Source organism: Hyperolius riggenbachi, chromosome 10, assembly GCF_040937935.1.
Source record: "Hyperolius riggenbachi isolate aHypRig1 chromosome 10, aHypRig1.pri, whole genome shotgun sequence".
In the NCBI taxonomy this organism is placed as follows: domain Eukaryota; kingdom Metazoa; phylum Chordata; class Amphibia; order Anura; family Hyperoliidae; genus Hyperolius; species Hyperolius riggenbachi.
This window is the reverse complement of record NC_090655.1, coordinates 234,101,202-234,115,056: the sequence shown is the minus strand read 5'-3', so window position 1 is coordinate 234,115,056 and position 13,855 is coordinate 234,101,202. Positions and strand designations below refer to the sequence as shown.

The 13,855-nt window shown below is 43.8% G+C and overlaps 1 protein-coding gene across 1 annotated transcript; it reads right to left on the bottom strand.

Annotated features, from left to right (window-relative positions):
- Positions 1-1,139: 1,139 nt before the first annotated feature.
- LOC137534836 (zinc finger protein ZFP2-like) lies at positions 1,140-13,138 on the bottom strand. The gene is made up of 5 exons (XM_068256498.1): positions 13,067-13,138; positions 7,886-8,067; positions 7,662-7,759; positions 7,116-7,548; positions 1,140-3,144 (listed from the first exon to the last, which is right to left on the bottom strand). Exons 2-5 carry the CDS (start codon positions 7,965-7,967, stop codon positions 1,772-1,774), a joined length of 1,986 nt encoding a protein of 661 aa, XP_068112599.1. The 5' UTR covers positions 7,968-8,067; positions 13,067-13,138; the 3' UTR covers positions 1,140-1,771.
- Between the last annotated feature and the right edge of the window lie 717 nt (positions 13,139-13,855).

Here is a 13,855-nt window from a genome sequence, read left to right as displayed (position 1 = left end):
TGTCTTCTTTCTAAAATGGGGTCATTTGTGGGGTTCCTATACTGCCCTGGCATTTTAGGGGCCCTAAACCGTGAGGAGTAGTCTTGAAACGAAATTTCTCAAAATGACCTGTGAAATCCTAAAGGTACTCATTGGACTTTGGGCCCTTTAGCGCAGTTAGGGTGCAAAAAAGTGCCACACATGTGGTATCGCCGTACTCAGGAGAAGTAGTATAATGTGTTTTGTGGTGTATTTTCACACATACCCATGCTGAGTGGGAGAAATATCTCTGTAAATGGACAATTGTGTGTAAAAAAAATTAACAAATTGTCATTTACAGAGATATTTCTCCCACCCAGCATGGGTATGTGTAAAAATACACCCCAAAACACATTATACTACTTCTCCTGAGTACGGCAATACCACATGTGTGGCACTTTTTTGCAGCCTAACTGCGCTAAGGGGTCCAAAGTCCAATGAGCACCTTTAGGCTTTACAGGGGTGCTTACAATTTAGCACCCCCCAAAATGTCAGGACAGTAAACACACCCCACAAATGATCCCATTTTGGAAAGTAGACCCTTCAAGGTATTCAGAGAGGGGCATGGTGAGTCCGTGGCAGATTTCATTTTTTTTTGTCGCAAGTTAGAAGAAATGGAAACTTTTTTTTTTTTTTTTTCTCACAAAGTGTCATTTTCCGCTTACTTGTGACAAAAAATAATATCTTCTATGAACTCACTATGCCTCTCAGTGAATACTTTGGGATGTCTTCTTTCCAAAATGGGGTCATTTGGGGGGTATTTATACTATCCTGGAATTCTAGCCCCTCATGAAACATGACAGGGGGTCAGAAAAGTCAGAGATGCTTGAAAATGGGAAAATTCACTTTTGGCACCATAGTTTGTAAACGCTATAACTTTTACCCAAACCAATAAATATACACTGAATGGGTTTTTTTTTATCAAAAACATGTTTGTCCACATTTTTCGCGCTGCATGTATACAGAAATTTTACTTTATTTGAAAACTGTCAGCACAGAAAGTTAAAAAAATCATTTTTTTGCCAAAATTCATGTCTTTTTTGATGAATATAATAAAAAGTAAAAATCGCAGGAGCAATCAAATAGCATCAAAAGAAAGCTTTATTAGTGACAAGAAAAGGAGCCAAAATTCATTTAGGTGGTAGGTTGTATGAGCGAGCAATAAACCGTGAAAGCTGCAGTGGTCTGAATGGAAAAAAAGTGGCCGGTCCTTAAGGGGTAGAAAGCCCTAGGTCCTCAAGTGGTTAAGAATTCCTCAGATTTCTAATACGATTCCCACAATGGGTTTGATTCATTAAGTTGCACTTTTCTAGCAGCATAAGTTAAAAATCAGCACGCACACACTACATGCAGCAGTGCTGCGTAGCATGCACTCCTAAATTACGTGCTCCTTCCTAGTTACGCACGCTCCTTCCTAGTTATGGGCGCTCCTTTCATCTTGTGAAGTAGTGTGATCACGATACTTCACTAGTGCAGCCGCGATACTTCACTAGTGCAGCCGCGATACTTCATTGGCAAGGGCGTTACTATGTTAATACGCGTAGTAGTGGCTGTGCTAGTGAAGTATCACGGTCGTGCTACTTCACATCTCCTGGAAGATGAAAGGAGCGCCCATAACTAGAAAGGAGCACGCATCACAATATGCAGCACATAGCGTGCATGTGCTGATTTTTAGCTCACGCTGCTAGAGCAATGCAACTTAATAAATCAAGCCCAATATTTCCACCTATTAAATCCATCCATATGCTTGTCATCAGCAACTGTGTGTTTTCTGATGTAGAAGTAAAGGCTGCTTTTTTGTAAAACATTTTCCACAGTCTGAACAGCAATAAGGACGCACTCCTGTGTGAACTCTCTGATGTACGAGAAGTATTCCCTTACGGCTGAAACATTTCCCACACTCTGAACAGGAAAAAGGCCGCTCGCCTGTGTGACTCCTCTCGTGTTTAACAAGGTTTCCTTTAAGAGTGAAACATTTCCCACACACTGAGCAGGAAAAAGGACGCTCACCTGTGTGACTTCGCTCATGTTTAACAAGGTTTCCCTTTAGGCTGAAGGATTTCCCACACTCTGAACAGGAAAAGGGGCGCTCGCCTGTGTGATTTTTCTCATGTCTAACAAGGTATCCTTTATCACTGAAATATTTCCCACACTCTAAACAGGAAAAAGGACGCTCACCCGTATGACTTCTCTGGTGCTGAAGAAGTGTTTGCTTTTGGCTAAAGGATTTTCCGCATTCTGAACAAACAAAAGGCCGCTCCCCAGTATGACTTCTCTGGTGCAGAAGAAGATGTTCTTTCCGGCTGAAACATTTCCCGCACTCTGAACAGGAATAAGGACGTTCACCTGTGTGAACTCTCTGGTGTACAACGAGGTCTCCTTTATGAGTGAACAGTTTCCCACACTCTGGGCAGGAAAATTGCTTTTCCCCAGTGTGCAGCTTGAAGTGACTATGGAGGTGTGCTTTTTGTGAAAAACTTTTATTGCATCTTGAACATGAGAATGGCTTCTCACCGGTGTGGCCTCTCTGGTGAATTACAAGCTTTGTGCTTGTTTTGAATGATTTCCCACACACATCACATGGAAAGGGCGTTTCACAGGTGTGGACTGTTTGGTGTTTAACAAGGTGTGACTTTGTTATAAATGATTTCCCACACTCGGAACAAAGATAGGGTCTTTCATTTGTATGAATTCTCTCATGTTTAACGAGCTCTGATTTCCATCTAAAACACTTCCCACATTCTGAACAAGACAATGGTGATCTCTTGTGCGAGTGCATTTTCTGGTGCGCAGCAAGGGAAGCTTCAGTTTTACAACATTTGTTGCATTCAGGACATGAAAACATTCGATGTTTGGCAAAACATGAAGGGACACCAGATGATTTCTGAAGGATTAACAGATCTGTTGCTGTACCGGCTCTGTGACATGTTGGATGAGTACGTGAAATAACAGCTTGCGATTTCTCATGACTCTTCTCACCACCAGTGGCAGCTGTTCCACCATTTGGCCTGTAATGTCTGTGGTTTCCAGCAATAGAAGAATGACGTCTGATATCATTACCTTCTGCAGCATCATTAGAATGTGACATATGATGTTCCCCTGGGATGTTCCTGACATATTGTCCGCCTGATGGAGAGAAGATATTATTGTTACACTTGGGGTACTGTTTCATGTGCTACAGTCAGCGGTATGGAGATGTACCTTTCATATGGTGTACAGTATCTCCTCCTCATTTGTAGGTACTATGATGTTACACTGAGGAATAGAGATGGGCCTTTCATATGGTGTACAATATCTCCTCCTCATTTGTTGGTACTGTGATGTTATACTGAGGGATGGGGATGGGCCTTTCATATGGTGTACAGTATCTCCTCATTTGTTGGTACTATGATGTTATACTGAGGAATGGAGATGGACCTTGCGCATCATGTACATTATCTCCTCCTCATTTGTTGGTACTATGATGTTATACTGAGGAATGGGCCTTTCATGTGGTGTACAGTATCTCCTCCTCATTTGTTGGTGCTATTATGTTATACTGAGGAATGGAGATGGGCCTTTCATATGGTGCACAGTATCTCCTCCTCATTTGTTGGTGCTATGATGTTATACTGAGGAATGGAGATGGGTCTTTCTTTAGCTATCTATATGTGGGGTGCACCTATGCCTAGCTATCTATATGTGGGAAACCTATGCCTAGCTATCTATATGTGGGGGACCTATGCCTAGCTATCTATATGGGGGGACCTATGCCTAGCTATCTATATGTGGGGGACCTATGTCTAGCTATCTATATTGGGGACCTATGCCTAGTTATCTATATGGGGGGACGTATGCCTAGCTATCTATGTGTGGGGTGCACCTATGCCTAACTATCTATATGTGGGGTGCACCTATGCCTAGCTATCTATATGTGGGGGACCGATGCCTAGCTATCTATATGGGGGGACCTATGCCTAGCTATCTATATGGGGGGCAGCTATACCTGGCTATTTTAAATGATGGTAGATCTTTCGAGCTCGGCAATTTTAAAAGTAGCTCGCGAGTCAAAAAAGTGTGGGCACCCCTGGTGTACAGTATCTCCTCCTCATTTGTTGGTACTATGATGTTATACTGAGGAATGGAGATGGACCTATCATATGGTGTACAGTATCTCCTCCTCATTTGTTGGTACTATGATGTTATACTGAGGAATGGAGATGGGCCTTTCATATGGTGTACAGGATCCCCTCCTCATTTGTTGGTACTATGATGTTATATTGAGGAATGGAGATGGGCCTTTCATATGGTGTACATTATCTCCTCCTCATTTGTTGGTACTATGATGTTATACTGAGGAATGGAGATGGGCCTTTCATATGGTGTACAGTATCTCCTCCTCATTTGTTGGTGCTATGATGTTATACTGAGGAATGGAGATGGGCCTTTCATATGGTGTACAGTATCTCCTCCTCATTTGTTGGCACTATGATGTTATACTGAGGAATGGAGATGGGCCTTTCATGTGGTGTACAGTATCTCCTCCCCATTTGTTGGCACTATGATGTTATACTGAGGAATGGAGATGGGCCTTTCATGTGGTGTACAGTATCTCTTTTGTTGGTACTATGATGTTATACTGAGGAATGGAGATGGGCCTTTCATATGGTGTACACAATCACCCCCTCATTTGTTGGTACTATTATGCTATACTGAAGTATTTTAAATGAGCTTTTCATATGGTGTACAGTATCTCCTCCTCCCTTACAGGGCACACCAGTGTGTGAAAATTACCTATCCACCTATCCCTTTGCCTAATCTTCCAGTTAGTTTGGCACTGTTATTGGCCTGAGGAAGTGGGCTCTGACCCGTGAAACGTGTTGCCTGTGCTGCTAATAAAAACCTTTGTTATTACAAAGATTTTTTCGTCATTGAGGTAAGTTAGCTCAAATGTATTTTTCGTTTTTTAAACTGTTTTTAGATGCTTTTATACTACACCAGGGTGCCTATTATACCCTTATTGTGCTAACATACCCCCTTACCTCACCCGTTTGGGGGTGGAGACAGAACACACGTGGTTTCCACCACGGTGGACTCTTGTCCCCTTTCTTTTACCAAGGAGAGTGACCGCATGCAGGTCCCCAGTGACCACCTCGAGTGGAGTTGGGTTTGTTGTCTCCACCTGCTTCCTGTGGTCAGTTGCCCCCCTGCAACCCACCTTTGTGAGTAGTGTCTTACTTTCTACTATCCCAATTTGTTTTTGACATACTACACTATTGGGCTCCCGCTTTTGTCTCCTGTATCTTGTCACTAGAGGGTGCTTGCGACACCCACATCCCACCACACTGGGTAGAAAGATCAATCTCTTTTAAAGTTAGCCAATAAATTGTATAATCCTAATTCAAAACTTTCTGCTGTAACTGATGGCTAACATGGTACAATCCTTAGTAAGACAGCAGATAGTTTTACTCTTTAAAAATGCAGTTAGCCCAAAACTTATCTTCTGTCACTTATAATCCATTTTCATGTTACAGTCCAGCTGTAGTGAGATGGATTATATTATAAGGCGGTCATATGCATTTCCTTTCAAGCATTGCCCTTTTCCTGGCAGTCCTGCTGATCTTTCTGGCTTCGGTAGTGTCTGAGTCACAGACCTGAAACAAGAATGCTGTTGGTTGTTGTGGTCAAATGTTAGTCACAGCATCTGATCTGAACACTCATTCTGAGTCAGTGGCTTAAGTATTAGAGATACAGGTCCAGAAAGACAGCCAAACAATTGATATTGTGTAAAAGGAAATCAATATGGCAGCCTCCATATACCATAACACAGAGACAATGGGAACCCAAATGGTGTAATATTTTCTGTCAATTTGAGCCTGAGAGTAATTAAAGCGGTTACTCACAAAACAAGGTGGTTGTGATGAGCAAGCAACCAAAATAGCTTGTGGGAGAATAACTGTCTCCCCTCGGGTACAGAGTCCACTACTGTACTTGCTATATAAGTGAAAAATAGGCTGGAACCTGTCATCTGGCAGGAGGCCGCCCTCCGCAGGAGGGTAATAGACACAGAAGGGGGAAGAGGTGCCCAGGAAGAATAAAATACATTCAAATCCTAAAATCAGGATTAGGAGGTTGCTTACCTCAAGAATTACAGAGATATAGTATGAACTGAAATGGGTTTGCAGTTTGCACAAGAGCAATGCGCATTATGAGCATACACCACTGACTTCATCAGGCTAAGCATCAGTGCCAACAGCCAAAATAGCCTAACATTGAGTGCCTCTCTGCTAGGCTATTTTATTCATCCTGGGTACCTCTTCCCCCTATTGTGTCTATATGCCAGTTTACAGGATCACTTTAAGGGGTGATATAAAAATGTGCTTAAGCTCTGTCACTTTTGATCTAGTGGCTTGGCCGGTCACTAAAAATCAGTAAGCATCAGACTCACATTTTCTTCCATAGTACAGTATATCCAGACCAGAGATTACACATTGCTTATCCTGCCAGGAAAAGCACAACGCCCAGTCCTTCTTTCTATGACCATCTCATCTGAGTCCTTCGGCTGCACAGGAAGTATGGTCATGATATCAGTATGCCACGCCCCCAGGTGCTAGTACTACTGTACAGGAACTGCTGCTCTGCAGGAACTGCTACTCTGCAGGAAATACCAACCCTTCTGGCTAGGATGGGCTTTGCACATTGCTGATGAGCAGAAGGGCATGTAATGAACCAGCATACATAGCAGTTTGGCGCAGAGGGCTTTTTGGCACAAGGTGAGCCAAATGACGGCTTACCCCGCTGCTGCACAAATTTGGGGTGGCGTTAAAATACTATTCTCCCACCGAGTTGTAGCATCTCAGAGGGAGAAGTAATTTGGGGTCTGGTAATCGCCCGAATTACACGTGCATGGGCACGGACTATAGCATTACTGCTATAGCCGCACCAAGCTTCAGCACCACGCGGCATGCATCAAAAAGCCCTGCTTCGAATAAATCATCCCTTTCCTGGATATACTATGAGGGTAGTCTGGCGCCTACAGATTCTCAGTGCAGGGTAGAGTATTACTTTAAGCTTGCACATGTAAAAGAAAAGATTCCACTGCACTTCATAATATTTACCTGTGTTGATATATTCAGTAATGACATCATCTTTAATGTTCTCCGTCATTTCATTGCCCTTCGTGGACTGCTGATCACTCTTCATATACATCTCTTCATCTTCTACTTTAATTATCCTAATAAGTTCACTCTCCTTCATAGATTGCTGATCATCCGCCACATACATCTCATCTTCTTCCTCTTCCCCCATCGCATCACCCTCCTGCAAACACTGCTGATCCCCCCTCTCATATGTCTCTCCTTCTTTCTCTTTAACTGTCGTCATCACATTGCTCTCCTCTGTAGGCTGTTTACTTCCCCTCATACACGTCTTATCTTCTTCTTTAAATGTACCCATCATGTCCCCCACCTGTGTAGAATGCAGATTAACCTTCACTTGTGTTTCTTCTTGTTCCACTTTTAGCTCAATTTTCATAGCAGTCAGTTCAACAACCTAAACTCAGGAGATACAAAAGTGAAATCTGCATAAATGCTGTGGCATACAGCAACGCTAATCTTGTAAAGGACAGAGAGATGTTTAAGTTCTATACCCCCAGGCCCACATACTTGATAATGGTGAGGGATGGTGGGATCTTTCTGTGGACAATCCTGGGAATAAAGAGGACCTGTACATCTCTCTGGTGGGTTTATGTTACTGGATTCATCTGTAGGAAACACACACAGTGACTGAATGCATTGCTTTTATGTGATTTTCAGATGATGGAGGGGAGTTCCTAATTATACCCTCCATACTGCTCTCTCCATTACAAGGAAATAAAGTCGCCTCTTACCCAGTAATGTGAAGGACGGCTGATTCTTCATCATAAGTGGTAGAGATTCTTTTGTGTTTCTGCTCCTCCCCAACGGAGACATAGAAGAAAGGACCTTTCTGACATACCCTCTTGGTCATGTGATTCTAATTTTCATCCCTCAATACAGATGTGGTCATGTGATCAGTACACGACATTCCTCTCTGTAGAGTAATGATAAAGTGAGAATTACCTGAACTGTGATAAATAATGCGCAGAAAGCTTCTGCTCACAGCTGGATAGTATTTTAATGACTCAGAAACAGCTTGATGCAGTACAGATACTAAACAAATGATTGCCAGTATGACAGGATATACACATGAATGATCAGAGCATGTTTCATAAAACACACGTCATAAGTCATTCCTTAAAGGGAACCTAAAGTGAGAGGTATACAAAGGCTGCCATCATCATTCTGTGTGGATGCTCTGCCTCTAATACTTTAACGCACTGATTCAGAATGGGCATGTAAATCAGGTGATGTGACTCTGGTCTGACTTCACTGGCTGCATGCTTGTTGTAGGTGTGACTTACAAATAACTAAAGCCAAAGGCTCAGCATGACAGCCAGATAGCTGGAATTGTTTATATGAAAATGTAGATGACAGTCTCCCTTTAAGAGTAATAGGATCTCCAACAGCCAAATATCTGTCCCTTCCAGTAAGCTGGGATCTAAATATGAAAGTCCTACATGATGGTATGACTGATGGTCATTGTTAGAGCTGAGCTCTCGGATTCCGAATTTCGAGTTTGCCATCGGAATTTGGCAGTTCCGAGTAAGCACTCGAAACGCTAAAATTCGGCAATTCCGAGTACCGAATTCGCGTTTACATTGAAGTCAATAGTGCTAAATTCCGTGGTTGATTGTGAAGCCCCCTTACATGCTATCATCACCAAATTTGGCATGTATATTAAGCAGATGAGTAGGAACATGGTTAAAAAAAATTGTGAAAATACCTATAGTTTTTGAATTAAACGATTTTAAAGTTTCATAGGAAAAATGGTTTTTAAACTGTATAAAATGACACTGCTGCAGTACAGGTTACTGCATTCCGAGTTCTGTATACATATTGTATACATTTCATGAAGACAGACAGCATGGGGTCCCCCTTCCCAAGCCTCCTTAACCCCTTGTCCCCCATGCAGGCTGGGATAGTCAGGATGCAGAGTCCCGGCCACATGGGGCTTCGCACCCTGAGCTATACCAGCCCGCATGGTCCATGGTATGGGGGGGGCTCTGAAGGAGAGGGGTGGCCAACCTCCCCCTCTCCCCCAGAGCCCTTGTCCAATCCATGGATAGGGGCTCTTCCCCACCTCCGGTGCCCCAGGAGGAGATGGGGGCTGCCGACGTCCTGGGGGGTTCATGGTGCCATCCGGGGGTCCCCTTTAACAAGCAGACTCCGGAAGCCGCCCCCTCCCCAGGAGAAATGAGTATAGGGGTACACGGTACCCCTGACCCATTTCAGCAGAGAGTTAAAAAAAGAAATAAAAACACCACAACGAAAAAAGTCCTTTATTGCTCTGGATTAACCAGGGATACTTACCTTGCAATAATCCCACGCCAGTATCCTCAGGAGTGGTCCCACGCCAGTATCCTCAGGAGTGGTCCCACGCACCCGCCCAAATCCCGGGGCTGAATGGCTATAGACAGCCTCTGCAATCTGTATTGCATAAGCTAGAAACACGAAAATTGTTTACTAACACAAGAATTTTCAGCAAACAGTGTCATAAACAAAATGGCTGCTGGGGAATCCCCGTTCCCCGGAGGCAACCTCAGTGTCAGACTGAGCGTTATTTCACATAAATAGGTGGGTCCAGGGGACCAGGGCACCTCCTGCTCTGGTCACCTGGACCCACCATCTATGTGAAAAATGGCTGGTTTCGCCACTCTAGTGTGGCCTCCAGCGTTCCGGGATTTCCCAGTGGCAATTTTGATCGCATCACTGTTTGCTGAAATTTCTTGTTTCAAAGGCAACATTTTCGTGTTCATAGCCTCTGCTATACAGATGCAGAGGCTGACTGTGACCATTCAGTGGCGGGAGTTCGGTGTGGGAGGGTGGTGAGATGTCCTAAGAGGATACTGGCGTGGGACCACTTCTAAGGATACTGGTGTGGGATTTTCGCAAGGTAGGTATCCCTGGTTAATTTAGAACAATAAATGACTTTTTTCGTTGTCGTGTTTTTATTTCTTTTTTTTAACTCTGCTGAAATGGGTAAGGGGTACCGTGTACCCCTTTACTCATTTCTCCTGTGGTGGGGGCTGCTTCCGGGGTCCGCTTGTTAAAGGGGAACCCCGGATGGCACCATGAACCCCCCAGGACATCGGTGGTCCCCACCTCCTCCTGGGGCACAGGAGGTGGGGAAGAGCCCCTTGTCCATGGATTGGACAAGGGCTCTGGGGGAGAGGGTGAGGTTGGCCGCCCCTCTCCTCCAGAGCCCCCCCCCCATACCATGGACCATGCGGGCTGGTATAGCTCAGGGTGCGAAGCCCCACATGGCCGGGACTCCGCATTCTGGCTATCTCAGCCTGCATGGGAGACAAGGTGTTAAGGAGGCTTGGAAGGGGGGACCCCACGCTGTCTGTTTTCATGAAATGTATACAATATGTATACAGAACTCAGAATGCAGTAACCTGTACTGCAGCAGTGTCATTTTACACAGTTTAAAAAACATTTTTCCTATGAAACTTTGAAATCTATTTGCTCAAAAACTATAAGGTCTTTTCACAAAAAAATGTTTTACCATGTTCCTACTCATCTGCTTATTATACATGCCAAATTTGGTGATAATAGCATGTACAGGGGCTTTACAATTAACTGCAGAAGTTGGCACTATTGACTTCAATAGAAATGCACTCGGAACACGAAAATTCGGAACACGAAATTCGGTTTTCGCATGCGGCACACGAAATTTCGTCAAAATCGGAATTCAGCTGTTCCGATCAGCCCTAGAAGCGACTTACACGGCTTCCGGTCCTCCGCAGGAACCGCGTGGTGACAAACATATGAAGTCGCGGGAGGGATGCAGCAAAAACGTCACTTCCGTCACATAAAGCCGCACTGCGTCAGTATAAAAAAACACTATGCAGATGTAGTCCCTTTTTTTTTTTTTTTTTTTTTTAATGGGACCCCAATGGATGGGAGACATCCCTGTTACCAGTGACGCACCTCTCCCATCACACCCACATATCTACTTTTTATGACGAGTCAATTGCTATTTATACCCCCATATTTCTGCAGTTTTCACCTTATGGCGAGATATTTAGTTTTACAACCCGCACGTAGTTTTACAGCCGCCAGGCTACACAGATTCATTAAAGAAGTCTTGATCCTGAATATGCAGCCTGAATCTAATGAAAATTAGCAACGATGGCCCTTAACAGGCAAAACTGGCCAGAGCAATGCACCTGTGACTAATTTGCATAACCCCGCCTCCTCCTGATGCTACCCTTCTGTGGATCTATATCAATACATCATGTTTGTTTTCACATTTTGCGTTCACAAAAGAGTGCTAACTGTTAGCACGGCCGTTTTCGCGCAAATTTTCACGTGTGCGCGCGATCGCGAATTTTCACGCGCAATTAAACGTTTTCGCGCACAGCAAAATCGTTATCATTTTTGCACGCAAACTCGAGTTTTCACGCGAAAACAATAGCGATTTCAGGCGAAAATTTGCATTTGCGCGTGAAAACGTTTAATTGCGCGTGAAAATTCGCGATCGCGCGCAAACACGAAAATTCGTGCGAAAACGGCCGTGCTAACAGTTAGCACTCTTTTGTGAATCAAGCCCATGGTGTATATAATCTATATATAATTGAAATTATGATGGAGAAGGTACTTTTGTATTACGCGTCCAGCAGAGCGGCTGATGGAACTGATCCTGTTACCGGGGCTCACCGCAGCCGAGCGGCAGACTGCGGAAGGACGGCGTGGGACTTAGACGTGTTTATGGGGCGGGAGAAAGCCCCGGGTAAATATCAGAGTTTTAGTATTGTTCGTCTCTGAGTCTCTTTAAAGTCCTTCGACAGGAAGTTGCAAGGTCTCCTGGGATTTGACCTCGAAAAAATGCAATCTCCTTGCCTTTTTTCTATGCGATTTTCTAATGCAGTCACTGCGATTGCAAGTTTCTAAAATCGCATCATACTACTGTGTACAATTCATCACAATTTTCATTATTTTTAAAAAGGCTTTGCAATTGAAAAAAAATGCATGATGTTATAAGAACACAGCGCAACGCAGTCTGTTTGTACAGCCCTAATGCACTAATCCTTAACCTGCACTGACAACACATGTAAGGCTGGGTTCACATAGGACATAGCGTGAAACGCTGCGTATTATGTCATGTTGTAAGTTAATGTTGTGTGCGGTGTATGTGCGTTTGTGGTGCGTTTGCAATGCGTTTTCCATGTGTTTTAATGCGTTTGCATATACAAAACGCATATGCGTTTTGTATGCGTTTTCCATGCATTTTTAGATTTCCATTCATGCAAATCACTTGGAAGACAGCAGGAAACCAAAATACAGCAAAAAAAATATATATATATTTTGGGGAAAAAACGCATAAAAAACGCATACCATTGCGTTCCTATTGACTTTCATTTTGTGCGTTTTGTGGGTACGCATTACACAAAGGGAGTCAAGAAGCCGCTACTGCCACACATCTAACCGAGCCTTTTTGAGCACGCCAGATTGATGCCAGTCTGAACGTAAATCGATCGGGCTTCCAAAGTGCAGTATTAGTCTCTGGCATATTCAGGCCGGTTTCGCTCTGAATGTTGGCGGAAGCCTGGCGGCCGCACTGCCGACAGCATTCTTCGGGATTACTGCGTTAGTACGCAGTAACTCCTATCTGGCAGCCGGCAAAGCAGGAATCAACCCATCATCATTGTAACACATATAGCTTTGTATAGCCAGCAGACAATATATTAGATACAAGGAAATGGAGGCACACTATAGAATATAGCACACTATAGAATATACTAGGAAACGGGGACACACTGTGAGAACACTAGGAAGCTGGGGCACACTATAGGGTCAGGGGGAAGTTTTAATACTTTCTCTCCCATATTACAGCATTCCCCGAAATGTGTAGCAGCAGCAGCAGCAGTAGCTGCTATTGGGGAGATTGATGTTTCACCAGCTGTAAATATAAAATCATCTCTTACCATCTCTGTTGCTAGTCGTCCTAGCAATAGCTTTTTTGTATTTTACTTCTCCACCCCTGACTTCCTGTATGCTAGCTCCTCCTCCTCACATCTTTCCTTTAGCTAATCTTCCGCTATATGTTCTCCTACCATCTTGTGGCGAAAATACAAACTGCAGCAACAACTAAGACGTTTACGATACAGACCGGATGCAAGTTGAATGTAGGTAGAAATTAAAGGGAACCTGACGCGAAAAGTATATGGAGGCTGCCATATTTATTTCCTTTTAAACAATACCAGTTGCTTGGCAGCGCTGCTGATCTATTTAGCTGCAGTGGTGTCCGAATCACACCAGAAACAAGCATGCAGATCTGACAATAATGTCAGAAACACCTGATGCATGCTTGTTCAGGGTACATGGCTAGAAGTATTAGAGGCAGAGGATCAGCAGAATACCCATTCAACTGGCATTGCTTAAAATAAATAAACAATTGTCCGCCTCCATATCTCTCTTACTTCAGGGATCCTATAAATTAGTTTTTTGGGGATGTGGGAGGTGAGTGGCATATATTAGCATAATAGTATGTGAAACTGCTGAAAAATGCTCCTCAGGCCCCATTCACACATGATAGCGCAAAACGCCGGCGCTAGTTGCATGAGTGATTTGTCAGAGGAAAAATCACTGAACACTGCAGCGATTTTTCTGCGATCCCGTTTACCGCTTCTATAGCACTCAAACGCTATCGTCGGGAAATCGCCTGAAAATGGTGTGATTTTGGGCAATTTGCGGCGATTACTGCAAATCGCCCA